The 25189-nt window shown below is 43.6% G+C and overlaps 1 protein-coding gene across 2 annotated transcripts in view; it reads left to right on the forward strand.

Moving 5' to 3' along the window:
• LOC308478387 (cytochrome P450 2J2-like) overlaps nucleotides 1-25189 on the forward strand; it is a 47710-nt gene that overhangs the window by 18305 nt on the left and 4216 nt on the right. The window contains exons 1-5 of one of the 2 annotated variants that reach the window (XM_081008069.1): nucleotides 14185-14515; nucleotides 16693-16855; nucleotides 17816-17965; nucleotides 21447-21607; nucleotides 23092-23268. The exons of the other annotated variant lie outside the window; for it this stretch is intronic. Of the exons in view, the coding sequence (XP_080864195.1) occupies nucleotides 14285-14515; nucleotides 16693-16855; nucleotides 17816-17965; nucleotides 21447-21607; nucleotides 23092-23268 (882 nt within the window). The 5' untranslated portion in view covers nucleotides 14185-14284. Of the gene's footprint in view, nucleotides 1-14184; nucleotides 14516-16692; nucleotides 16856-17815; nucleotides 17966-21446; nucleotides 21608-23091; nucleotides 23269-25189 lie in introns of those variants that run through there. 2 annotated transcript variants of the gene reach the window in all.

Here is a 25189-nt window from a genome sequence, read left to right on the forward strand (position 1 = left end):
CAGGAGTCGAAATATACGAGTACCAAGGCGTTCGAGAACCAAGGTACGACTGTAAAACTGTCCCACAGGGGATTTGTTCAGGTGGAATAAATTATCTCCAGTTTAATTGCTGGATCTATGAGAGAATGGGTTGCTATCAACTTCTGCCTGCTGACAAGTTTGAACAGAATGTGTGTCTCCTTTTGTTTCTTCAGGGTGAAACATTACATTGCATTTTGTTTTTCAATCACATAATGACAAGTATGATGGAGGGCTGTCAGTGATTGCTTACTACCCACAAGGATGGAAGCTGGGCTTCTGCCTCAGTGGAGTCCACGTCAAGGCCAGCAAAGAGGGGGAGTGCTGCATCTTACACACACACACACACACACAGAGAGAGAGAGAGAGAGAGAGAGAGAGAGAGAGAGAGAGCCCATGCTCCACTATCAACATGAGTAGAAATGGGCAAATCTGTCCATTTTGGATTATGCTTAGGATGGTGCTGTTAGTTACTATATGCTCTTTCACCACCTGTAAATGGTTTTAAAGGGAATTCTACAGGCTAGGTTGATTCTGCCATCTAGGGTTGAAACTCAGTTACTTAACTGAGCCCCAGTGCTAAACACAATTCCTAACAGGGTGAAGGTTTAATCCCATGTAAACTCATTTGGAGACCAGCCGCATTAAGGATGTGCTTCTAATTTGTAATTGCCATCCTCACCACCCCAGTGGCGTAGGGTGGGGGGTGCAGGGGGGGGCCGGCCGCACCGGGCGCAACATCTGGGGGGGGGCGCGCTCGCACTCGCAGCTCTCTGCCCCTACTAAAATCCACGGGTTAGGGGGCGCAAATTACTTGCCTTGCCCCGGGTGCTGACAACCTACACTACGCCACTGCACCACCCTCATACATGTGCCACCACTGCATAAGGTTATGTGTGCAGGAGTGATTTTATCCCACAGTAACTGCATGTTCTTACACAAGTCTACTTATAATCATAGTATTGTAGAGTTGGACAGGCCCCAATAAGTAGGTTTACTTCCTGATAAGTCTAGATACAGGTAGGTAGCCGTGTTGGTCTGCCGTAGTCGAAACAAAATAAAAAACTTCCTTCCAGTAGTACCTGAGAGACCAACTAAGTTTGTTATTGGTATGAGCTTTTGTGCGCATGCATACCTCTTCAGATCCACCAGGAGTGTGCTTGCACAGGAAAGCTCATACCAATAACAAACTTAGTTGGTCACTAAGGTGCTACTAGAAGGAAATTTTAATTTTGTTCCTGATAAGTGTGTAGGATTGCAGCCTGATTGGGTGTGTCTTAAAAAGGACACAGAACAACAAAACAAAACCACCCATCCCTTCTTCAGCCAGCTCCCCCCACCCCATTACAGTGGTCAGGCTGTCCTGGTCCAGCTGGTAAAAAGCACTCCTATCACTGAAGGAGCATATCCACCCACATTGTTCAGCCTGGACACCAAGGTCCAGCTCCAAGGGCCTTCTGGTGGTTCCCTCATTGTTGGAAGTAAAGCTACAGGGAAACAGGCAGAGGGTCTTCTCGGTAGTGGCGCCCGCCCTGTGGAATGCCCTGCCTTCAGATGTCAAGGAGATGATTTGCTTCAGGATGAGAACAGAAATCGTGCAGCAGCGGCGCAGTGGCAGCAGGAGGACCCATTAGCTAAAGTGGTACCTCGGGTTAAGAACTTAATTTGTTCTGGAGGTCTGTTCTTAACCTGAAGCACCACTTTAGCTAATGGGTCCTCCTGCTGCCACTGCGCCACTGCTGCACGATTTCTGTTCTCATCCTGAAGCAAAGTTCTTAACCTGAGGTAAGATTTCTGGGTTAGCGGAATCTGTAACCTGAAGCGTATGTAACCCGAGATACCACTGTGTAACCTTTAGAAGACATCTGAAGGCAGTCCTGTATAGGGCAGTTTTTTAATCTGTAATGTTTTATTGTGCTTTTATATATGTTGGAAGCTGCCCAGAGTGAATGGGGCAACCCAGTCATATGGGCAGGGTATAACAACAACAAAAACAACAACAACAACAATAATAGATGTAACCTGTGCATTTAGCAATGAAGATGGATCGAGGAGCACCTGTAGACTATGAACCTGCTATTTCAAGGGTAGTACAACACCATGCAAAGAAGGCAATGGAGCAATTATCTGGACCACCTACTTTCAGGAAGCACCTGCTCACAGAGCCTCAGTTTTGCCAGGTTTCAGAGTCAGGGCTTATCCACACTTACCTTTCCTTTGTTCCTTCCAGGCACAGCCAGTGCTCTGTAGCTTTCCCTATCAGAATCCACTCCTTAAAGCTCAACCAGAGTGAACGGCAATCTGCAGAGAACCTAAATTGACATTTGCTCTGACTGAGTGTGCTAAAGAGAGGTCCCTGGCTGGTGAATTTAGATAATAATAATAAAAAAAATTTATTTATACCCTGCCCTTCCCGGTTTAAAAACCAGGCTCAGGGCGGCTAACAGCAAATATAAAACATTGATTAAAATGCGACTTAAAAACAGCATAAAATACAACATAAATGCAGCATCAGTGTCAATAAAATTCAAAAATTCAGGGGTCATTCTGGGGAGAAAAAAAAAACCCCAGTCAGTAAATATCAAATGATACCAGGGCTAACTGGCCAAGGTGGTCCTACTAGGGCCAGCAAGGAGACCAGGGAAGAGTTTAAATGTGGGGTCACCTAAAGACAACTTGGTCAGGCCCTGATAATCTTCCTTCACTCCATTTCAGTCTCTGTAGCACAGCCCCATAGTCCCAAATAATTGCATCTGTACCTTTAAGGTGTATGAGGTGTGTGGGGGGGTTATTACCTTTGGTGGGGAACACACATGCTCCTTTGGGGGTAGTTTTGGTTCCCACCCTGCTATCAGCTCTCACCTGTAGCTCCTAGAAGCTCCTAGAAGCTGTCAGCAGCCACACCTCTGGAAACGGCTTTGACTGGATGGCACAACCAGGTGAGGGAGCTGATGAGTCTCAAATTCTCAGTGAGTTAGGGACTTCCTCAGCATGCGAAGGCAAACTCTGGCAGATTGAGCGAATGAGACCAAGAGTGGGTCCAATGGTCCTGAAGGCAGTTTCTGCAGATGCTGTAGAGGGAAGTGAGAGGCAGTTGGGGCTTGTCAACCAGGGAAGGTAGCCCACCTAGGAGAAAGAACTCTGACGCTAAACCTCCACTGCCTTGCGGGATATCTTCAGAAGAAAAGGCTAAGGAATCTTCTTCTTCTTTGGCGATCACTCGTCGCTGAGTAAGATTGTCTTCCATACACACGGTTTTAACAATGAGTCCGTAAGTGACTGTGGAGGCCAATTCTGGATCCACATGTCCTTCCACAGTGGGGATATTGGTTTCCGGGCAGGAGCTGATCATGGTGTGGATTTGCTAAGCGTGCCTTCCTCTAAGGCTAAGGAATAAAACCTACACAAATCCAGAGTGGAGTCCCTAAGATGGTTGGATGGCACCTTATACTCCTATCTCTGGCAACTCCTGCAGCCAAACTGGTGCCAAATGTATGGCTCTGCTTTTCTTTGGACCACACCAGTGAGGCTGTCATCTGGGCAGCCCAGGACCTCCATACACAATGCCCAGGTTTGCTATAGGCACTATAGTTTGCCTATAGTGACCTTTGATTTCAAATTTCTCTCAATTATTTGAGGGACACATATCAGGATCAACCATGTTGACTGCTGTATAGTAATCCATGCCTGGAGGACCGCATTTCTGGGCTACTTGAATAAAGTGTCAGAAGGCATCTCTAAAGATATGGCCTTCATAAGTGGCAGGAAAACCAGCAGGTGGCAGGTGGCAGCTTCTTTGAAGAAAGCAAAACAGCATTAGGGAGAGAACATTCAAGAACATTCAAGAAAAATTCTAAGAGAGAGAAAGAGAAGGCCGGAGGAATGTTGTGGGAAATGGGATCTTTGATTACTCTGATTCTGCACTTTCAGAAATGGCTCCTTTCACATGAATTTTACCCTGCTGGGCCTTTCTAGCTTCCTATCGTTGGAGGCATATGGCAGTTGGGGGGTCATGCTTTCAGAATATACTTTCATGAAGGTACATCTTTTTAAACTGTTTATCGTCTGAATAAGCTGTCATCAAAACCAATTTGTTTTATTTATTTCTAAAAAATATTTATATACCATTTGTCAGTTAAAAACAAAATGAAAAACCAGAGCAGCTTACAAAGATTATATATAAAATCATATAATAAAAAAGTTTTTAAAATGTTAAAACTAGAAATCAGGCAACTATTGTGGAAAGATGTGTTCGTAATTGTCTGCCTAAGCCTTTTCAGCAGGTGATTAAACTGTGTTGCACAGCTGATGTTCTTTGCATGGTCATCTGTCCAGCCATTAATTAATTAATTAATTAATTAATAATATTAATTCTGCTGGGTCTGCTCTGGGTAAGCATTCATGGAATACAGCTTGTGGGTTCTGCATTTGAGCTGAGTGCACTGTGGAAACATTTTAGAGTATCCTTTCCCAACCTGGAGCCCTTGGTGCCCATTGAACTAAGGAGGCTGTACTAAAGCTAACTCAGGATGCCTGAAGAGCAAAAGGCTTACAATTTTTTTTGGTAAAAATACATAGACCCCCATTTCTAAATGAACTAAAATGAGCCCTCAGTGGATGCCCCAGAGACACACAAATGCATTCGTATTTCGTAGACCTGCTAGTTCCAGAAGTCCCTTGTGATTTCTTGAAGGAACTGTACTTTCCGTGTACAAATCATAACTGAATCCTAAACTGGAAAATGAAAATGAGGCTACAATTTTAAGTATGTTATACTTGAAAGCTAACTTCCACAAGATCAAGAGGAATCACATCAGAGAACATATGTTTACAATGTTAAAATACAGCTTTTAAACCCCTTAATCCTGCCTCCAAATTGCTTTGGTGGTGGATTTGGGCTGGGTGGCTCCCAGGGTGGCACAGGGTGATTCGCCGCTTCAATTGCAGCTACAGAAAACAGCAGCAGGAGACTCTTTCAGGTGGTTCATAATCTATCGGAACCACCTTCGTCATCGGGGCCCGGTAAGGACCCCAAGATCACCTGCAATGCTTTTGCAAAGTTTTTTTGCAGATAAAGTTGCTCAGATTTGGAAGGAGGTAGACTGCACCGTGGGAGCAGGGCCAGGGCGGGAGAGTGCTAGAGTCCTGTCTAGTCATGTTATATGGGATCAGTTTCAATCTGTTACCTCCATGGAGTGGACAGGGTGCTTGGATGAGTGAAACCAACCACCTGTCTTCTTGATCCTTGTTCATCCTGGCTGATAAAAGCAAGCTGGGAAGGGCTGGGCAATGGGATCCGTGGGGTGGTGAATGCTTCCCTCTGTGAGGGAGCCTTCCCAGACCCGCTTAAAGAGGCGGTCATTAAACCGCTTCTTAAAAAAAAATCTTTAGACCCAGCCATTTTGGCCAACTATTGCCCAGTCTCAAATCTACCATTCTTGGGCAAGGTGATTGAGCGGGTGGTTGCTGAACAACTCCAAGCACACCTGGAGGAAGCGGACCATTTGGATCCCTTCCAATCGGGATTCAGGCCTCACCATGGGACTGAAACTGCCTTGGTCGCGCTGGTTGATGATCTCCAGCGGGCTAGGGACAAAGGTGAGAGCTGTTTCCTAGTTCTGCTGGATCTCTCAGTGGCCTTTGACACCATCGACCATAACATCCTTCTGGACCGTCCAGGGGGGCGGGGAGCTGGGGGCACTGTTATACAGTGGTTCCACTCCTTTCTCCTGGGCCCTGTCCAGAAAGTGGTGTTGGGGATTGAGTGTTCAGACCCCTGGGCTCTCACTTGTGGGGTGCCTCAGGGTTCCGTCCTCTCCCCCATGTTTTTTAATATCTATATGAATGGTAAATTTGAGACTGGGCGATTGTTGGCCACCCCCTGCCTCCACATGCCCCCAGGCACTGGCAACCCACACTATGCCACTGCAGCTGTATGAGGCTTGCTTGACTGGCTAGTCATTTTAGCGGTTTGTACTGTTTTTAATGGTCTGCTTTTTTCTGCTTTACTCTGATATCACAGTATATAAATGGCAGTGCATAAATTATTTTATAGATTAAAAAAACTCATGCATACATAATGTGAAATATCAATGGTGCAGGCTGTCTCAGAAAGGTGTGCTTAATACATCAAAAACAATGTTTAATTTCATTCCTCTAGGGGGCGTTTGCTGCCTCTGTGTTTGCAGGCTGCTGAGAAACAGAGCTATGGAGGCCTTTTCCTAGCCCTATTTTATTTGTATACTGCTTATCTGTCAATAAAACCTCTAGGCAGTGCACAAAACCTGAGCTGACCACAAGACCTGAGACTTTTTGTCCTGCAAAACAAACCATGGCCTGGCTGTGAGGTGGAGTTTTGGAGTGTGCAAGAGCTACAGTCAGCCCTGGGCCGGGGAGGAGTAAGTGGCCAGTTGGAATAATGGACCTAGATTTGAGAGACGGCGGCTTATTTTAATTTATGAATTAGCCTTATGGGCAGTTTTGTCTCCTGGTGCAGTTGCTAAAAGAAGGTCTATAGTGTGTGGATAATATAATTATATAGTTTAGCCACAAGGTGGCACTGGACTTAGTTGTATCTGGGTTACGTTTCTGTTGCTCTTCTGTTTTTGTGTGAGACACACAATGAACATTTCTGTCTGCCACCTCTACTGCCATGTCCTGTGAGCCGTTTGTGACACAGTACACAGTACACAATTTGGCCGTAGGTTAGGGAAGAGTGTGTGGATGAGTAGAATAGTGTAGATACGGGTGGAGGTGGCTTTTTTAAATTTACAGCCCAACCCTACTGGGCAGTTTCCTTACCCACTCATTTCTCAGTAGGGCAGCTGGCCCAACCCATTGGGGTGCTGGTGTTGGTTTATAGCCAGAAGGTGTGTGTGTGTGAAGGAGAGGAGGTGCTGGCTTTGTTGCAATTTGTATTGGACAGGAAGTTTGGTGAGATTTCTGAGACCAAAAAGACTTTCCCCAGCAGCCTTAGTTGTTCAGTGCAACATTTGCATCAACCATTTGGGGTGAAGCCTTTTTGGACTCAAAAATCTAAAGTGGGAGTAGGTGAAAAACATACAGGGGATGGGGAGAGCATAGCTAGCAAAGGCTATGATAGTTTTTGTTCCAAAAGACTGGCCAGGCTCCCCAGGGTATCCAATCAAGTGAGCATTAACAGGCAACCCGCCAGACAGGAGATGATAAACAACGCACTCAGATTTCTGCTGCCCTTTTTGTGATGTATGTATGATGCTTCTGGGGCTGGTCTTGGACTCCAGGGCGGGCAATTTAAAATGTCTATATAAGGAGGGGCACACCTTGGTTCTGGGTTCCTCCTCCTTTCCTGCGTGTGAGGGGAGCACCCTGTTGCAACAGATCAATAAAGATCAGGCTTACTAGCTGCTTTGCTTCTCAATATTCTCTGGTTGGCCTCTGTTATTTTCTCCTACCAATAGGGAACCTACGTAAGGACTCTATATGGTCTCTTGGATACCCCATAAGGGGAAAAGGGCAGATTTTGCTTAATTTTGTTTAGAACACAAGTTATGCCAAAGTTGGTTATGCTTATGAAATACACTTTTCAGTTTGCTTTGTGTTAATCTAACCTAGAAGTTACTCAGAGAAAACTGTCTACACAGCGAGGGAGCCTTTATCTAAGGAGCTACCTCTTGTTGCACAAAGGACTATGAAATTGTGCCTTAAGTCTCTTTTGCTAAAACATTCTCTTCTTATGTTTGGATGAATAATTGGAGAGAGAGCTGGAATCTCCCCGATATTTAGCAATACTGTGCATATGTTAAAATGTCAGCATGCAATCAAGGCACTGTCCTTTCGCCTGCTCATCGGTGTTTGCTGTACAGCTCAAATGATTTTCTTATGCAGTCCTTGCCCAATGGGCCCGGAAAAGTGGAGCACCTCCTGCAGAAGATCTTGCACATTGATTACAATGTTTGAAAAGGAAGTATGTCATTCCTATATGTTATGCCAGTGTCTCTGGATTTGATGCTAATTGTACCTAATTGTTATTCAGCAGAACACCCAAGTTGTTTTATGATGTTAACGATGACTCTAAGAAAATGACGTCTTCCAGGAGGAACCTAAAACTGACTCAAGGGACCTCAGAATCTGCTCGGTCACTACCCAGGGACCTAGTCGTATGCTAATTGCTAGCTTCAAAAGGACTGCTGGCTTAATTTGCAAATGACTAGACTTGCAACAATTGTTTACAGAGAGTACCTAGATGTAATGGGAACCTATACACTGCCAAGCAATTTATTCTTAAATGGAAAAATGTGGATGTTGCATGACACATCTTTGCATATTGATTTAAAAGTGTATTTTTCTACATATGAGCTTTGGATCTGACCTTGCTTTGTTAGAAAGTGTTGGTGCATTTTGAAATACTGTACACCTCCACATAAGCCCGCATTTCCTTTTATTTTTAATGCTTTTTATTAAGTTTTCCACAAACAACATATAAAACGATCTTTACAATCAACGTTTTGTGTCATCTTATTTAGACTGCGTATATTCATGCCCCGACTTCCTTCCTTCCCTGTTTTGGTTTTCTTAATATATGTCTTCTCTTGTAGTTTCTTATTCACATTCTATACACATCACAGGATTTATGTTAACCCTGCCGTAGTTTTTAAGCTTCTACAGTTAGATCTTATATACACAAATTTACCCCATTCTTCTTCGAACTTTGTCCCTTTTTGGTCTCGAATTCTGTATGTCATTTTAGCTAATTCTGTATATTCAAAAAATTTGGTTTGCCATTCTATTAATGTTGGGGTCTCCTGTAATTTCCATTTTTGGGCCACAAGTATTCTAGCTGTTGCAGTAACATATTTGTCGGAGCCAGCCGTTACAAATGGCGCAGTTTAGCATAAAATAAAGACACAGAGAGCCAGCAATATTTTCAGGATGGTATGAGCAGCTCCTTTTGAACTTCTCTCTCCTCCCGTAGCTTTTTTATTATCCTTTGTCTCTCTCCAGCCGCATGGCCGTTTGCCAATGTCTCATGTTACCTCATCCAGTCAAGGCTTTTATTACACCCATCACCATATAGGGTCATCACTGCCCAGAGGAAACACAACTCCATTTAAGGTCAATACATTCCAATACATTGTAAAGCTCAGAGTGCTGGTCAGCCGAGGTCAGGGGGCACCCTGCAATATTACAAGCCTTTGCCGTGGCTTTATGACTCCCACACATATTGAAGTAATTTATGATCTTTTTTTACTTCCTTCCCTATTATCCCTAATAAAAAGATTTCAGGTTTTTTTGGAAATGTATACTTAAAAAGTTTTTTCAATTCATTATATATTAAGTCCCAAAACTTTTTCATCTTTTTGCACTCCCACCACATGTGGTAGAGATCCCCATCTTTTAATTTGCATTTCCAACAGGCTCTATTGTTCAATTTATACATTTTGGCCAATTTGACCGGGGTAATATACCACCGGTACATCATTTCCCCTCAATTTTCTCTAAAGGTGGAGCATGCTGTAAATTTCACCCCTTCATTCCATAATTTGACCCATTTGTCATAATCGATGTTGTAGCCAAAATCAACTGCCCACTTTATCATAACTTCTTTGACCATCTCATCCTTAGTGTCCTTAGTGTTTTACCTTCTTTTAATAAACCATTAACCTGATGATATTGTAACCATCCTGTAAGCCCATCTTTTATTTCCTCATATGGTTTAATTCTCCACCCATACTCTGTTTTCACTAATATATCTTCATAAGTTATTCTCTTTCCCTCCATATTTATTTTTTTTGTTATTAACATATCTGTCGGAGATAGCCACCAGGGTGTCGTTCTTTCTAACAGGTTTTTGTTCTTGTCCCATACATCATATAGGGCGCCCCTGAAAATATGATTGGTAAAACCTTATGTATTTTCACCTTGTTTTGCCACAGATAGGAGTGCCATCCGTATCTATTATTATATCCTTCTAGATCCAGCAAGTCCGTGTTTTTTAAAATTATCCCTTCTTTTATCCAGCACAAACAAGATGCCTCATAATATACCATATTTTTTGCTCTATAGGACACACTTTTTCCCCTCCAAAAATGAAGAAGAAATGTATGTGTGTCCTATGGAGCGAATGCAGGCTTTCGCTGAAGCCTGGAGAGCGAGAGGGGTCAGTGCGCACTGACTCCTCTCGCTCTCCAGGCTTCAGGAAGCTATCTGCAAGCCTTCAGAGCGCGGCAGGAGTGCCTGCCGCGCTCCGAAGGCTTGCGGACAGTAGCCTGCAGCCCAAAGCCCAGGGAGCACTGCATAGCACGCCCTGGGCTTCGGGCAGATATCCGCAAGCCTTGGGAGCTCGGCGGGAGTTGCGGGAAAATCTTATAGTCGTTATTTAACAATGAAATTGGCCTGTAATTCTTAATGTTTAGTCTATCTGTATCTTGTTTAGGGATTAAAGTTATATATGCTTCCTTCCATGTGTTTGGTGTATTCGCTCCTTGTAAAATATTATTCATGACCTTATAGAGTACTGGAGTTAATTGTTCTTCAAGAATTTTGTAGTATTTAGTAGAAAGGCCATCCAGACCCGGAGCTTTGCCTATTTTCATCTTTTTTATTGCATTTTGTAACTCTTCTGTTGTTATTGGTTTATTTAATTGTTCTCTTTCTTCCACTGTTATTTGTTTCCCTTTATAATCTTCTCGATATTTTTCTATTTTACTTACTTCCTTATTCTCTTTCTTATATAAGTCTTTATAAGATTCCTGTAAGGCCTTCTTTATTTCTCTCTGATCTTCTATTTGATGTTCTCCAACTTTAATTTTACTTATCACATTCTGCTTTTGTCTTTTTCTTAATTGCCAAGTGAGAAGTTTCCCTACTTTATCAGCCGATTCAAAAAATCTCTGCTTCATGTATTTAATTTTCCATTCCACTTCCTGATTTACCAATATTGAAAATTGTGTTTGTAGTATTTTCATTACTTGTTTAGTCTGTTCATCTTTAGATTTTATAATTAATTTCCTTTCACACTCTTCTAATTGAGCCAAGATCTCTTCTTTTTTCTTTTCCCTCAGCTCTTCCCTGTAATTATTTTGTTGAATCAAGAAGCCTCTCATAAGCCCGCATTTCCATTTGACATTTGAAGCCTCTTAGCAGGCTAAAAAACCTGTCCAGAAATCTGATGCAACTAGTGTCGACACCTTTGGTTGGGCAAAATATGGGAGAAGTCCAGGTGTGGTGGTGAAATGGGGGGGGGGGGCTAAAAATTACTTTAACTGGTGCAGAATGAAATGACTTCAAAGCAATCCAAAGCAATTCCAATGCTGGTCATACTCATAGAGTAAAGTAAAGGTAAAGGGACCCCTGACCACTAGGTCCAGTCGTGACTGACTCTGGGGTTGCGACGCTCATCTCGCTTTATTGGCTGAGGGAGCTGGCGTACAGCTTCCGGGTCATGTGGCCAGCATGACTAAGCCGCTTCTGGCGAACCAGAGCAGCGCACGGAAACGCCGTTTACCTTCCCGCCAGAGCGGTACCTATTTATCTACTTGCACTTTGATGTGCTTTCGAACTGCTAGGTTGGCAGGAGCAGGGACAGAGCAACGGGAGCTCACCCCGTGATGGGGATTCGAACCGCCGACCTTCTGATCGGCAAGTCCTAGGCTCTGTGGTTTAACCCACAGCGCCACACGCGTCCCCGCTCATAGAGTAGACCCAATGAAATTTATGGAACTAAGCTAACAATGCACATTAATTGCAATGACTCACATCCTCCCCACCTGCTGAATTTCTGCCTATCAGAAAGATGGTAAATGTAGAAACCCGGCCAAAGAAAGAAAGAGCTGGAGATAGCAACAACTTCTGTTTCTCTCCCTAACAGAGCTTTGCCTCCAACATCCCTTTCCATATAGCTGCTAATGCTAATTCATTCACACACACACACACACACACACACACACACACACACCATAGTCAGACAAGTTCATCCAGCAACTAGGATTACATCTTTTCTTGTCACAGATTTGAGGCTTTTTTAAAAAAGCCATTTGTTATCTATAGCATTCATAGAATCACAGAATTGTAGAGTTGGAAGGGACCCTGGGGGTCATCTAGTCCAACCCCCTGCAATGCAGGAATCTTAATTAAAGCATCATTTAAAGTACTCTTATACCACTTTAACAGTCACGGAGTCCCCCAAAGAATCCAAGTTTGTTTGGAGACCCCCTAGTCTTCTCCTAGAGATATAATCCCCGGATTCTTGGGCCAGTCCAGTCCTGCCTCTTTAAACAGACTAGAATGGCTTCCCTGAGCAGGTCACCATTTGCAGTTTCAGCCTTTGCCTAGAAGAAAGTCACGAAGTCCTAGCGATTCTACCAGTCTCTGCTTCCTCCCCCTGCATTTGTGATATAAGGGGTAACAAGGATGGTCTGCAATAGAGGGATATAAGAAGTGCTGAAAAAAAACTGATTTCTTTTTTAAAAAACCCACAACCAATTCTATAGCGTATAGCGTGGTATATAACTTAATTAATTAATTAATTAAGTAAGTAAAAAAATAAAAGGCAGTGGACCAAAGCAAAGAAAGCCCCCTTCCCCAAATGCCTGGCCACGTGTTTCATCTTACAAACAAAACAAAGCAAAGCAAAGCAAAGCAAAGCAAAGCAAAGCAAAGCAAAGCAAAGCAAAGCAAAGCAAAGCAAAACAAAACAAAACAAAACAAAACACACTCATTAGGCTGCTGCTCCACTATTGGCTATCCTGGAGCATCAATCAGCCAGCTATGAAGGGGAGGGCGGCCTTAACTTCCTAAGTACCTACCATGTTTAGTTGTGCATGAGAGAAGCAAGCTGGAGTGAGCGCCCAAATGCCCTCCTGGCCAACCCCTAGGTGTGGTCCTGCCAGCAGGGCTCTTATGGCCCCATTAAAATGTTTTGGAAATAGGAAGGTAGCCTGCAAAATGAAAACACTAAAATAAAATAAAAACATTGAAATGAAAACATTAAAAAGTTTTGGAAATAGGAAGGAAATAGGAAGCATGCAAAAATAGGAAGGTAACCTGCAAAATGAAATAACAACACAGCACTTAAAGGATCATGACATGCTGCTGAACCCCTGTTTCGTATTGCTCAACAGTGGATGGAAACAGGACAGTTTAGCTATAAAGATAATATCGTTAGTCTGTTACTTGCAGCTAAACTGTAGGTGGCTCAGAGTTGGAAGAAAACTCAGGCAAATACTTGAGTCGTAACTCAGTGTTTGGATATATACCAGCAATTCCAAAATTAGCAAATGCTGCATGTGACCCAAGGCACTTCCAAAACAGGAAATTCATAGGGTCCCTTTCCTTGGTTAATCAAATAGCAAAACTGGATACATGTCAAACTATATATATGTTGCGATAAGGGATGAGGATGTTTCCGAAAGATGCATATGCTAGGGTGATGCATGCATAAGCATGCATATGTTAGTCAAAGTAACTAACTAACTAACAGCGTGTGCAAAATTGCATGCAAAATTACAAAGGTGTGGTATATTGGGAGAAATTTGCAGGAAAGTGCTGGTGAATTTTCATGAGGATTTAATTTTTTTCAAGAAAGAACAGAGGCAGAAATCTGGGGGACTGAACTGAAGAATGGAAAAATGAGAAAATGAAATGGATAATTTGCTCATCTTTGTGACAGCATGTTTATGCTGGGATAAACTTGCCTGAGCTATAGAACTATTGGAGACGGGGAAGTAGACAGGAGAAGAGAAACCCCAGGAATTGTTTTGGTTCTTTATATTGAAGTTAATCTAATAAATGTTGCAGAAACAATAATAATAACAAAAAATGCAAGACCTAGTTTAATATGGGACAAGCAGCTCACCCCACTTAAGAGTTAGTTAAATACAACCCTGATATCTCAGTTTTCTGTTTACAAGAAGAGGTGCAAAAACAAAATTCGTATAAAATGAACAAATACTATAAAAATAACTATTGACGTAACAGAATCCGTAACAGAACAGTAGAGGAAAGGAGGCTAGCAAGAATCACTAGAAAACAAAACCAAGACCCAAAGGCTGTCACAGGACGGAAACATTTGATTCACTGCAATGGAAACCCAATATAATGGGGATAAAACAATTAGCCATCTTGATAACAGTTACAGTCATGAGGGTGTGTTATAAATAGATAATTATAATAAATGCTAGTTAGTTAGAGAGTCAGATGAGTCCAGTTTGTCTTTCAAAAGTGGAGTACATAAATAGGTGCTAGCCGGGAAAATGAGAGAGGTGGCGATGTCTCTGATGAACGCAAAATGCCCTCAGAAAAAGGGGATTCCTCTCACCCGGCTCTGCCTGGAATAAAGGAAGACCGGACCATGGGGCGAGCATCGGAATCTCTGATTACTCTGGTTCCGCGTAAGATTCTGCGCTTGATGAAACTGCCCTGGTCCCGCAAGCGCTACCCTCCTGGACCCCTTCGACTTCCCATCGTCGGAGGCATGTGGCGGTTTGGGGTCATGCTCTCCCTGGATACTTTCATGAAGGTACTTCTTTCAAAATACTTCTTCAGCTGAAAAACAGGAAGAGCGAAAAGGCATTGCAAATTATTTCCTTTATTTGAGAACTGTGGATAACGATTCACCTGTGAAATCTAGGGCTTGAGCATCTTGGCAGATATTTCTGCCTGCTGTGGCAATTGCAATGTGCTGTGTTAGGTGCTGCATTGTTTAAATTGTTTTTCTTGTTGTTGCTTCTTTTATTTCTTACATATTGAATTTTAATGTATTACAATTTTAATTCCATAAGAGTAAAAATGTAATGCAATAAAATGCACAGTGTAAGAAATAAAAGAAGGAATACAAATACAATAAGAAATCAAAATGAATATTCAAATCCACAGACATGCTGTGGAGCATATTAATGCAGCTTGTGGTGGCCATGGATTATATCTGGGAACGCTTGATCTATGGGCCTTTTAAGAATTTATCTGCAGAAGAAATCCTTGAAACAATATATTTTTGGTCAACTCTCCAACAAAACTACTGATCATATTAAAGGTTAGTGTGTATCCTATCAGAAATTTAGTTACGCAGTTCTCAATCCAATTAGTTTTTCAGGGTTTTTCCCAGTAATTCCAGCCAATTAGTCAAGAATTCTCTTCTGCTTGGTCACATTGCCAATGAAAATTATTTTTCTTTTTTTATAAAAATTAACCGATTGTGAAATAACTGGGTGAATGGCCATATTCATTATCTCATATAAAAGTTTGTGATATTCTACCCATCGATGGATGTGTAAACAAATAAAGAGACCTCAGTGGAACAAATACTAACCTCTTGCCTTTGAGAGACCTGACTCTTTGGGAGTAGGTGAGATTCTTGTGGTTGAAGGGAAGCCTCTCTGAGCAGGTACAAAAAAGTTATTTAAGGCCATGTGCTAACTGCAGAAATACCTTTTATCATCTTAATTTGATATGTCACCTTCTTAGAAAGCTACTGTCTCAAGGCAGAGATCTATAGTGTTCTGTCCTCAAGGAGTGACAACCACAATGTGCTTTACGTGAGACTGCTGTTAGACTGGTGACTGGCAGTGGCCGCCGACACCATATAACACCGGTCCTGAAAGATCTTCATTGGCTCCCAGTACGTTTCCAAGCGCATTTCAAAGTGTTGGTGCTGACCTTTAAAGCCCTAAACAGCCCTGTATCCCTGAAGGAGCGTCTCCACCCCCATCATCCAGCCTGGACATTGAGGTCCAGATCCAAGGGCCTTCTGGCAGTTCCCTCACTGTGAGAAGTGAGGTTACATAGAACCAAGCAGAGGGCCTTCTCGGTAGTGGCACCCACCCTGTGGAACGCCCTCCCACCAGATGTCAAGGCAATAAACAACTATTTTACTTTTTAAAAGACAACTGAAGGCGGTCCTGTTTAGGGAAGTTTTTAATGTCTGATGCTGTATTGTTTTTAATATTCAGTTGGAAGCCGCCCAGAGTGACTGGGGAAACTCAGCCAGATGGGCGGGGCATAAATAATAAATTATTATTATTATTATTATTATTATTATTATTATTATTATTAATGCTTCAAAAGCTTCTGCTAACCCTGCAGCACACCGCCCCCCCCCCCAAGTATGGCTTCTTATATATCCAAAAATTGCACCACCCATGAACAGGACAGTGGTTCTGCGGCTCAAGAAAATCCTTGGGTTTGCAGAAGTGCACAAAAAACCCTTTAGAAAATGCATTTGGCTGTGTGGAGGACACACCCCAAAATGTCACATTGAGGGCTGAGAAGTTTTTTTGGGACACAGCCTGCTGGTGGGAGGAGGTGGAAGACCAGTTAGGAGGTGGAATGTTATGAAGCACCCTGATAGTGGTCCTGGCTGACTGGCTAGAGCCCTGAATTGCGAGTGACACTTGCCCAGCCCAGACGGCTTACACTGCAAAACTGAAACCACAAAAGAGTCAAAAGAAACACAACCTGCAGCCGGCATAGTAGATCATGTTCTGTCCATTCCCAGTAACATCCAGCTGGGTGGCCTTACATTATAAGTTCTAAGACTTCCCTGGGCTGCAGCATTCATCTCTCTCACACACCTTACGGCTCCAATGTTTCCTGAGGGATGATTCAAATCAAAATGCCCCTACGAGCCAGTACTTGACGCTTCCAAAATATCCTGAATATAACTAATCTCTTCTCTCTCTTTTTTTATCTGAATGGCAGTTGGCAAAGCAATATGGGAACATTTGCACGGTATGGATTGGGCCTATACCTGCAGTCATACTGTCCGGCTACAAAGCAGTTAAGGAAGGCCTAATCAACCATTCGGATGATTTTGCTGACCGCCCAGAAACTCCTTTCCTTAAAAGTTCTGCAAAAAATAGGGGTAAGTTCTTGGTTTGAGTAGGAGGTTTTCTCTTAGCCTTTTCTCCAGTGAAGGAAACAAAGGACCCTTCCATATGGGATGTACCTTTTCCCCATGGGCGTCTTCTTCTGCAACATGTCATTGATGCAAGAGTAGTGGTGGATTTATACTGGACAATCCACACTGCTTTATTAGTTGTTCTGCTTTCCCAGTGTTGCTGCATTATCCAATCAAAGCTGGACAACCCTCCGCTGGACATTTGCGGAATGGAAAGTTACAGGATTTCAGCAGGAAGTAACAGGACATGCACTGATGGGAAAGGGAGCAGATTGGGCCCCTCTAAACATCCTTTCTTTGTGCATTCAATGATGGTTTGCGCTCTTGATGCTTTTGGAGTGGCCACAAAGAAGCTCTTCTTTCAGTGTTGTTTGTACCTGCAAAGTGTTGGGGCAGTGACTCACTCCCAGTCTGTACATATTGATTAAAGAGCCGCAGTTCCATATTGGAACTGGTACTGCAGTGTAAAAAAAGAAGAAGCTAGAAGTACTAGCATTGTAACCAGTAAAACTAATGTAAAGAATTCTTTTAACAGTAGTTTTCGCATGCGCTGATTTTCTCTGATTCTTGATGGCCCCAGGTATTCTGCCAAGCTTAGGACCCCACTGGGCATGCTGATACCTCCCTGCTGTTGGCCTCATTTTGGCTCCAATCCTGTTGGTACTCAGTGCTTGAGTTTCGTAATAGAGGGAGTGATGATGAAGGTCTTGTTTTTCATATGCATTTTCTGAAACATTCACTGGTGTCCCACATCAGAGATATAACACTCCACAATGAAAAAATTGATTCTGCACCAGTCTTCCTGTTCTTAGGTTCTTTAATGCCTAGGCATGGACTACACTGGTGTCTTCTAGGCTGCTGATGTAATAGCTTTTATATGAATTTTGTAAGCAATAATTTCTCACTGGTCTGTGATGGTTTTAGGTATTGTACTTTCAAACGGTCACACCTGGAAGCAGCAGAGACGGTTCAGCGTGGTTACTATGCGGAAGCTGGGGCTGGGGAAGAAAGGCATGGAGCACCAAATAGAAGAGGAGGCCATTGAGCTTGTGGAGATCTTTGCACGTGCAAAGGGTATGTGATAGAAGAAAATGAGGCCAACTCAGGTTGGTTTGTTATCCACCTCTGCCTGAGACAATCTGCGGGTTGGGGCAACTTCCTGGGACTCACAGCAGAAGAGTGGTTCAGTTTTGGAAGCTGATAGAGAAGAGCCCACTGGCATCCTTTAAACTGGGTAGGGATTGCTTGGGAATACAAATATTTAGCAGCCGCAGTGCACAGAGTCAGTGCCTAGTTTGCATCCTGCTGGTGTAAAAAAAAAAAATCATGGGAGATGATGGATTGCCGAGGTGACAGGACTTGCTGTTGTTTGAGACCATTACATTGTCTGTGAATTGTGCAATTGTCTCACCCTGATTTTATTAAGTAGGCAAAGGATGTTAAACTCTTTTTTAAACTAAGGAACTTTCTTAATGGTTTATAATGACAATGGCCAGGGAAGGTTGCAATTAGCACAGTAAATTCAAAATGTTTAATTGAGTGTTAATTTAGTTTATAATGAAAGGAAGTTGAAATTAATGAACAGGGTTGGGCTTGGGTCACTATACAATATATTCTCAGGCTCTGGCAATAATTTGCAGTTGACAGCAACTAATTAGAGTGATGCATACAATGAACTTTCGGCTGGATCCAGGAGTGACTTGTATGAGCAGAAAGGCGCCTGTACTTGAGCTTGGTGCTCTCATCCCCAGATTCTGCAGATTCTCCCTCCTGCTGCAACCTGGCCGTGCTCCATCACTCACCATTAAGGAGAGTTCCCTGATCCTGAAGAGTAAATTGTTGAGAAAGCAAGAAATGCACTGGAGTGTGTGTGTGTGGAGTGAACTGGCAGTAAATCACACAGTTCAATTTGGAGTTAGCTCTTTATTAGCAAAAACATGATCTGCATGGACTTGACGGAGTGTCAGGTTTAATGAGCACAGCCACCCATCCCCGGCAGATCTTGTCTGCATGGAGCAGTTCCTGAGACTGAAGGTCCCTGTGTTCCCACTGCTGCCTAAGTCCCCTCCTCTCCAGGGTTTTCCCCCAAGCAATCGGAGACTATGCCTACATGCAGCCAATCTCTCCTCTGCCCTTTTCATGCCTCTTCTGGTTCTGGGAGAGCAGGGGGAAGGGGCAGACACCAGTGACTCTTCACCAGCCTGACTCATCTCTGTCTCTTGGCCTCTTTCTTCCCACCCTCCTGCTTCAGCTTCTGCCTCTGATTCTGGACTTCTCTGTGCTACAGACCCTACCAGCTCACTAAGCCCAGTTATCTCCTCATTCTTCTGTCCCATTCTTCTGTAAAATGGATGCCTAATTGATTCCAATTTGGAAACAAACAAACAAACAAACAAATAAACAAGAACATATATTGGAATAACAATGGAGATAAGGAGCAAGAAAGACTGATTTTGAAAAGCTGTTAACCAATCACAATTTCTCCTTTTGCATAGCAAAAGAATAATAAGTGTGTTTGTGTATGTGTGTATGTATGTGTGTGTATATGTAGATATATATATGTGTGTGTGTGTGTGTGTATATATATATATATATATATATATACACACACACACAGTATTTTTTGCACCATAACACTCACTTTTTTCCTCCTAGAAAGTAAGGGGAAATGTCTGGGCGTGCTATGGAGGGAATGCTATGGAGGGAATACGGGTGGCATGCCTACGGATTTTCCTCCTCTAAAAACTACATTCAGTTACAGATAGGTAGCCGTGTTGGTCTGCCATAGTCAAAATAAAAAAAATCCTTCCAGTAGCACCTTTAAGACCAACTAAGTTAGTTCTTGGTATGAGCTTTCGTGTGCAAGCACACTTCTTCAGATACACTGAAACAGAAGTTGCCAGATCCTTCTATATAGTGAGAAGGTGGGGAGGGGTATTACTCAGAAGGGTGGTGGGAATGGGAGATTGGCAGATAGCTGGGATGAGCCTGCTGACGACTCTTAACGACTGTAATGGGTCTTACAGGAAAAGGCAAGGGGTGAGAAGGTGAGAAATGGCTTAGTCATGTATAATGGGATATTAGTCATGTATAATGGGACATCTGCGATACATTGACGATATTTTTATCATCTGGACACATGGTCAACAGACCCTGAACACCTTTCACCAGAAATTTAATGATTTTCACCCCACAATCAACCTTACAATGAATCAATCTATGCAAGAAATACATTTTTTGGACACTACTATAAAAATACAGGATGGACGCATGGACACCACCTTATACCGTAAACCAACTGACCGACAAACATATCTACATGCCTCTAGCTACCATCCCAAACATACCAAACAGTCCATTGTATATAGCCAGGCACTACGTTACAGCCGCATCTGTTCCAATTCTACAGACAGAGACTCTCACCTAAGAGATCTACAGCAAACCTTCTCAGAACTAAAATACCCAGCAGATGAAGTTAGACAACAGATCAACAGAGCCAGACTTATACCCAGAGAGAACTTGCTGCAAGACAGACCCCAAAAAGAAAATAACAGAACACCTCTAGTCATCACATACAGCTCCCAAGTTAAAACAGTACAACGCATCATCAGAGATCTACAACCTCTCCTGGACAATGACAGTTCTCTTTCTCAAGCTCTGGGAGGAAGACCTTTCATTGCCTACAGACAGCCACCCAATCTTAAACAACTCCTAACCCACAATAATACTACAACCAGACTTAACACGGACACTGGCACCAGAGCCTGCAATAAACCCAGATGCCAACTTTGCTGCCACATACACCCGGACAACACCATTACTGGCCCCAACAACATCACACATACCATCTCGGGACTATTCAATTGCTCATCATCTAACATTGTGTATGGCATCAAATGCCAACAGTGTCCTTCAGCTCTCTATATTGGACAAACAGGCTAAACCTTACGCCAAAGAATAAATGGACATAAATCTGACATCAAGAATCACAAAACAGAGAAACCAGTAGGAGAACACTTTAATCTCCCAGGACATTCTATACAAGATCTCAAAGTAGCTGTTTTACTACAAAGGAATTTCAGAAATAGACTGGAAAGAGAAGCTGCTGAATTGCAACTCATTACCAAACTTAAAACCATGGAGAAACCTGGTTTGAACAAAGACATTGGATTCTTATCCCATTATACATGACTAAGCCATTTCTCACCTTCTCACCCCTTGCCTTTTCCTGTAAGACCCATTACAGTCGTTAAGAGTCGTCAGCAGGCTCATCCCAGCTATCTGCCAATCTCCCATTCCCACCACCCTTCTGAGTAATACCCCTCCCCACCTTCTCACTATATAGAAGGGTCTGGCAACTTCTGTTTCAGTGTATCTGAAGAAGTGTGCTTGCACACGAAAGCTCATACCAAGAACTAACTTAGTTGGTCTTAAAGGTGCTACTGGAAGGATTTTTTTTATAAAAACTACATGCGTGTTATGGTCGGGTGCATGTTATAGAGTGAAAAATACGGGTATATATGAGCATTGGATCTCATTAAGATTTCATCTGCAGGGCAGCCATTTGACCCATCCTTACACATCATCAATTCAGTCTGCAACGTGATATGTGCCGTGTCCTTTGGATACCGATTTTCTGTTGAAGATAAAGAATTCCTGAGGCTGATGGAAGCCATTCGGATTAGCTTACAGTTTGGAGGCAGCTTCTTTCATGGCGTGAGTAGGTTGAAGCTTAGGCTTGGTGGTGGGCGGGTGGAGGAGAGCATGAAATGGGAGGCCCATGAACTGTGGTTGCCTACAGTAGACATCAGTTTAAACTGGGATAGCCAGCAATGTCAACTCCAGATGCTGTGGACTACCACTCCCATCGGCCCCAGGCAGCATGGCCAATGATCAGGAATGATGGGAGCTGTAGTCTAAATCATCTGGGCAACACCACATGGGTTACCCCTACTGCAAGGGATATGTCAGTATACACCAGGGGTCAGCAAACTTTTTCAGCAGGGGGCCAGTCCACTGTCCGTCAGACCTTGTGGCGGGCCGGACTATATTTTTTGGGGAAAATGAATGAATTCCTATGCACCACAAATAACCCAGAGATGCATTTTAAATAAAATGACACATTCTCCTCATGTAAAAACACCAGGCAGGCCCCACAAATAACCCAGAGATGCATTTTAAATAAAAGCACACATTCTACTCATGTAAAAACACGCTGATTCCTGGACTGTCCGTGTGCCGGATTTAGAAGGCAATTGGGCTGGATCCGGCCCCCTGACCTTAGTTTGCCTACCCATGGTATACTCTCTCTCTCTCTCTCTCTCTCTCTCTCTCTCAAATATGTGTTTGTTGAGTTTTCAAAAGCAGCAACCTGCAAACAAGAAAAACAAAATGGGAGCAAAGGACAAGAACTGTGTGGAGCACATTATTGCAGTCAGAATAAAACAAATAAAGGTTCAGTACACTCTTGCAAATGCCATAATAAAATAGATTCCACGAAGGGACATTTTGGAAGGAAGTGGCACATATTGATAAGGAAGCCTCACCACACAGACATGGTCAGAGGCATCAAATACTTCTGAAGACCAGTTGCTAGAAACCACAGGAGCTCTTGTGCTCAAATTAGTTGGCCACTGTGAGAACAGGATGCTGGGCTAGATGCGACCTGATCATGGAATCATAGAACTGTAGAGCTGGAAGGGATCATGGGGATCATCTAGTCCAACCCCCTGAAATGCAGGAATCTTTTGCCCAATGAGGGGCTTGAATCCCATGACCCTGAGATTAAGCATGTCATGCTGTACCATATGCACCATCCCAGATACAGCAGGTTCTTCTTTATGCTCCAATACATCTTTGCAAAGCAAATTTTACACTGTTTTCACTAATATATACACTTCTTATGTGCCCTTTACCCTAGCATATGCATTTTTACACATTGCTTGCCTGGAGAGCTGCACTATAAAGATCAGAGGAGTGCAGATTTCAAAGTGTGGCTCTGTTCCTGTTCCTGTATTGTTCCAGAAAGTTCAGGCCAGAAAGTTCACTTATAAATGTGAACAATACTGAATTTCTCCTCCATCTCACCCTTCAGACACTCAGGGTGAAATTTCTAGCCCTAAAGAACAAGCCAAAGCAGGAGGTTGGAGTTGACTTGTGGGTTGTGTTGCTGATAGGATGTGCCTTTTCTTTCCTTGTAGCTCTACGAAATTCTTCCGTCTGTCATGAAATTTCTCCCAGGGCCTCACAAGACCGCATTGTCCTCCATGGAGATGGTCTTTTCATTTGCGAAGAACGAGATAGCAAAGCACAAGGAAGACCAGACTGTGCATGAGCCCATGGACTTCATTGATTTCTATCTATCTCAGATGGAGAGGGTAAAGAACTGCTTTGTGGGTGAATGCTTCTTCTTCAAGGAATCGTTGCATTCTCCGTTACGATCGAACAGTAACATCTGCGGGACCGCTGGGAATCCCCCCTGCCCTTATTAGTCAGCCGCCGTGCAGTGAAATGGTTGGGGAAAGTAGATCTTTTCATATCCTTGACAGTCTAGGACAGGCTTCCTCAACCTCGACCCTCCAGATGTTTTGAGACTACAATTCCCATCATCCTTACCTTACCTTACCTTTCTCGTCCTGATCTGGCCACAGTGATCCATGTGACGGTCACTCCAGGCTTGATTATTGTAACTTGCTCTGCACGGGGCTTCCCTTGAAGCTGACCCTGAAACTCCAGCGGGAGCAGAATGCCGCGGGGAGGCTGCTTACGGGGTCCTTGCCGCGGGGTCACATTCACTCGGTGCTTTACCAACTGCACTGACTCCCGGTGGAGTACAGGGTCAGGTTTAAGGAGCTGGTTTTGACCTTTAAAGCCCTAAGCGGCTGAGGACCCACGTACCTATGGGACCGCCTCTCCTGGTGTGCCCCGCAGAGGACCTTAAGGTCCACAAATGAGAACATTTTGGAGGTCCCAAGTTGCAAGGTGGTTAGGTTGGTCTCAACTAGGGCCAGGGTCTTTTCAGTACTGGCCCTGACTTGGTGGAACGCTCTGTCACAAGAGACTAGGGCCCTGTGGGACTTGACATCTTTCCGCAGGGCCTGCAAGACAGAGCTGTTCCGCCTGGCCTTTGGTTTGGACTCAGTCTGACCCTTATGTTTCCTTCCCCTTACGGTTTTGATCTATGGGATCCTTTTAAAATGAGGCTGCATTTTAAATTGCATTTTAACCTGTATTTTAAATTGTCCCCCCCCCCATTATGATTTTACTGTAATTCTACTGGTGTTATCCGCCCTGAGCCTGGCTCTGGCTGGGGAGGGCGAGGTATTAATAATAATAATAATCATCATCATCATCACCATCATCATCCCTGACCTACAATTCCTGCTAGCTAGGGATCATGGGAGTTGTAGGCCAAAAACACCTGGAGGGCTGAGGTTGAGGAAGCCTGGTATAGGAACATAATAAGAGCTGCTGGATCAGGCCAATGGCTTCTCTAGTCCAACATCCTGCTTTCACAGTGGCCAACAGGATGCCTGTGGGAAACTAGCAAGCAGGATTCAAGCACAAGAGAAACTCTCCCCTCCTGCGATTTCCAGCAACTAGGATTCAGAAGCGTTGCTGCCTCCGACCATGGAGGCACAGCATAGACATCCTGGCTAGCAGCTATTCATAAAAAGGTAAAGGGACCCCTGACCGTTAGGTCCAGTCATGACCGACTCTGGAGTTGCAGCGCTCATCTCGCTTTATTGGCCGAGGGAGCCGGCATACAGCTTCCAGGTCATGTGGCCAGCATGACTAAGCTGCTTCTGGTGAACCAGAGCAGCGCACAGAAACGCCGTTTACCTTCCCGCCGGAGCGGTACCTATTTATCTACTTGCCCTTTGAGTGCTTTCGAGCTGCTAGGTTGGCAGAAGCAGGGACTGAGCAACAGGAACTCACCCCGTCACGGGGATTCGAACCGCCGACCTTCTGATTGGCAAGTCCTAGGCTCTGTGGTTTAACCTACAGCGCCACCCATGTCCCTTAGCAGCTGTTCATAGTGCTCTTTTAAAGCCATCTAGGTTAGTAGCAATTGCTCTCTCTCATGGGAGGGAGTGCCATAGCTTACCTATGTGCAGAGACTGGAAGGCCACCTGCCATGCATGATCTCGTTGAGATTCCTGCATTGCAGGGGGTTGGACTAGATTCTCACAATAAGAATGGGTTTTTCCTTCCAGAATGTCATTGTTGTTTTTTTTTTGGATGGGATTCAATCGCAAACAAGCAAATTTAGGGTGCACAATTATAGAGGATTGTTGG

The sequence above is a fragment of the Podarcis pityusensis genome (assembly GCF_964106645.2).
Source record: "Podarcis pityusensis genome assembly, chromosome: 5".
Taxonomy (NCBI): Eukaryota; Metazoa; Chordata; class Lepidosauria; order Squamata; family Lacertidae; genus Podarcis; species Podarcis pityusensis.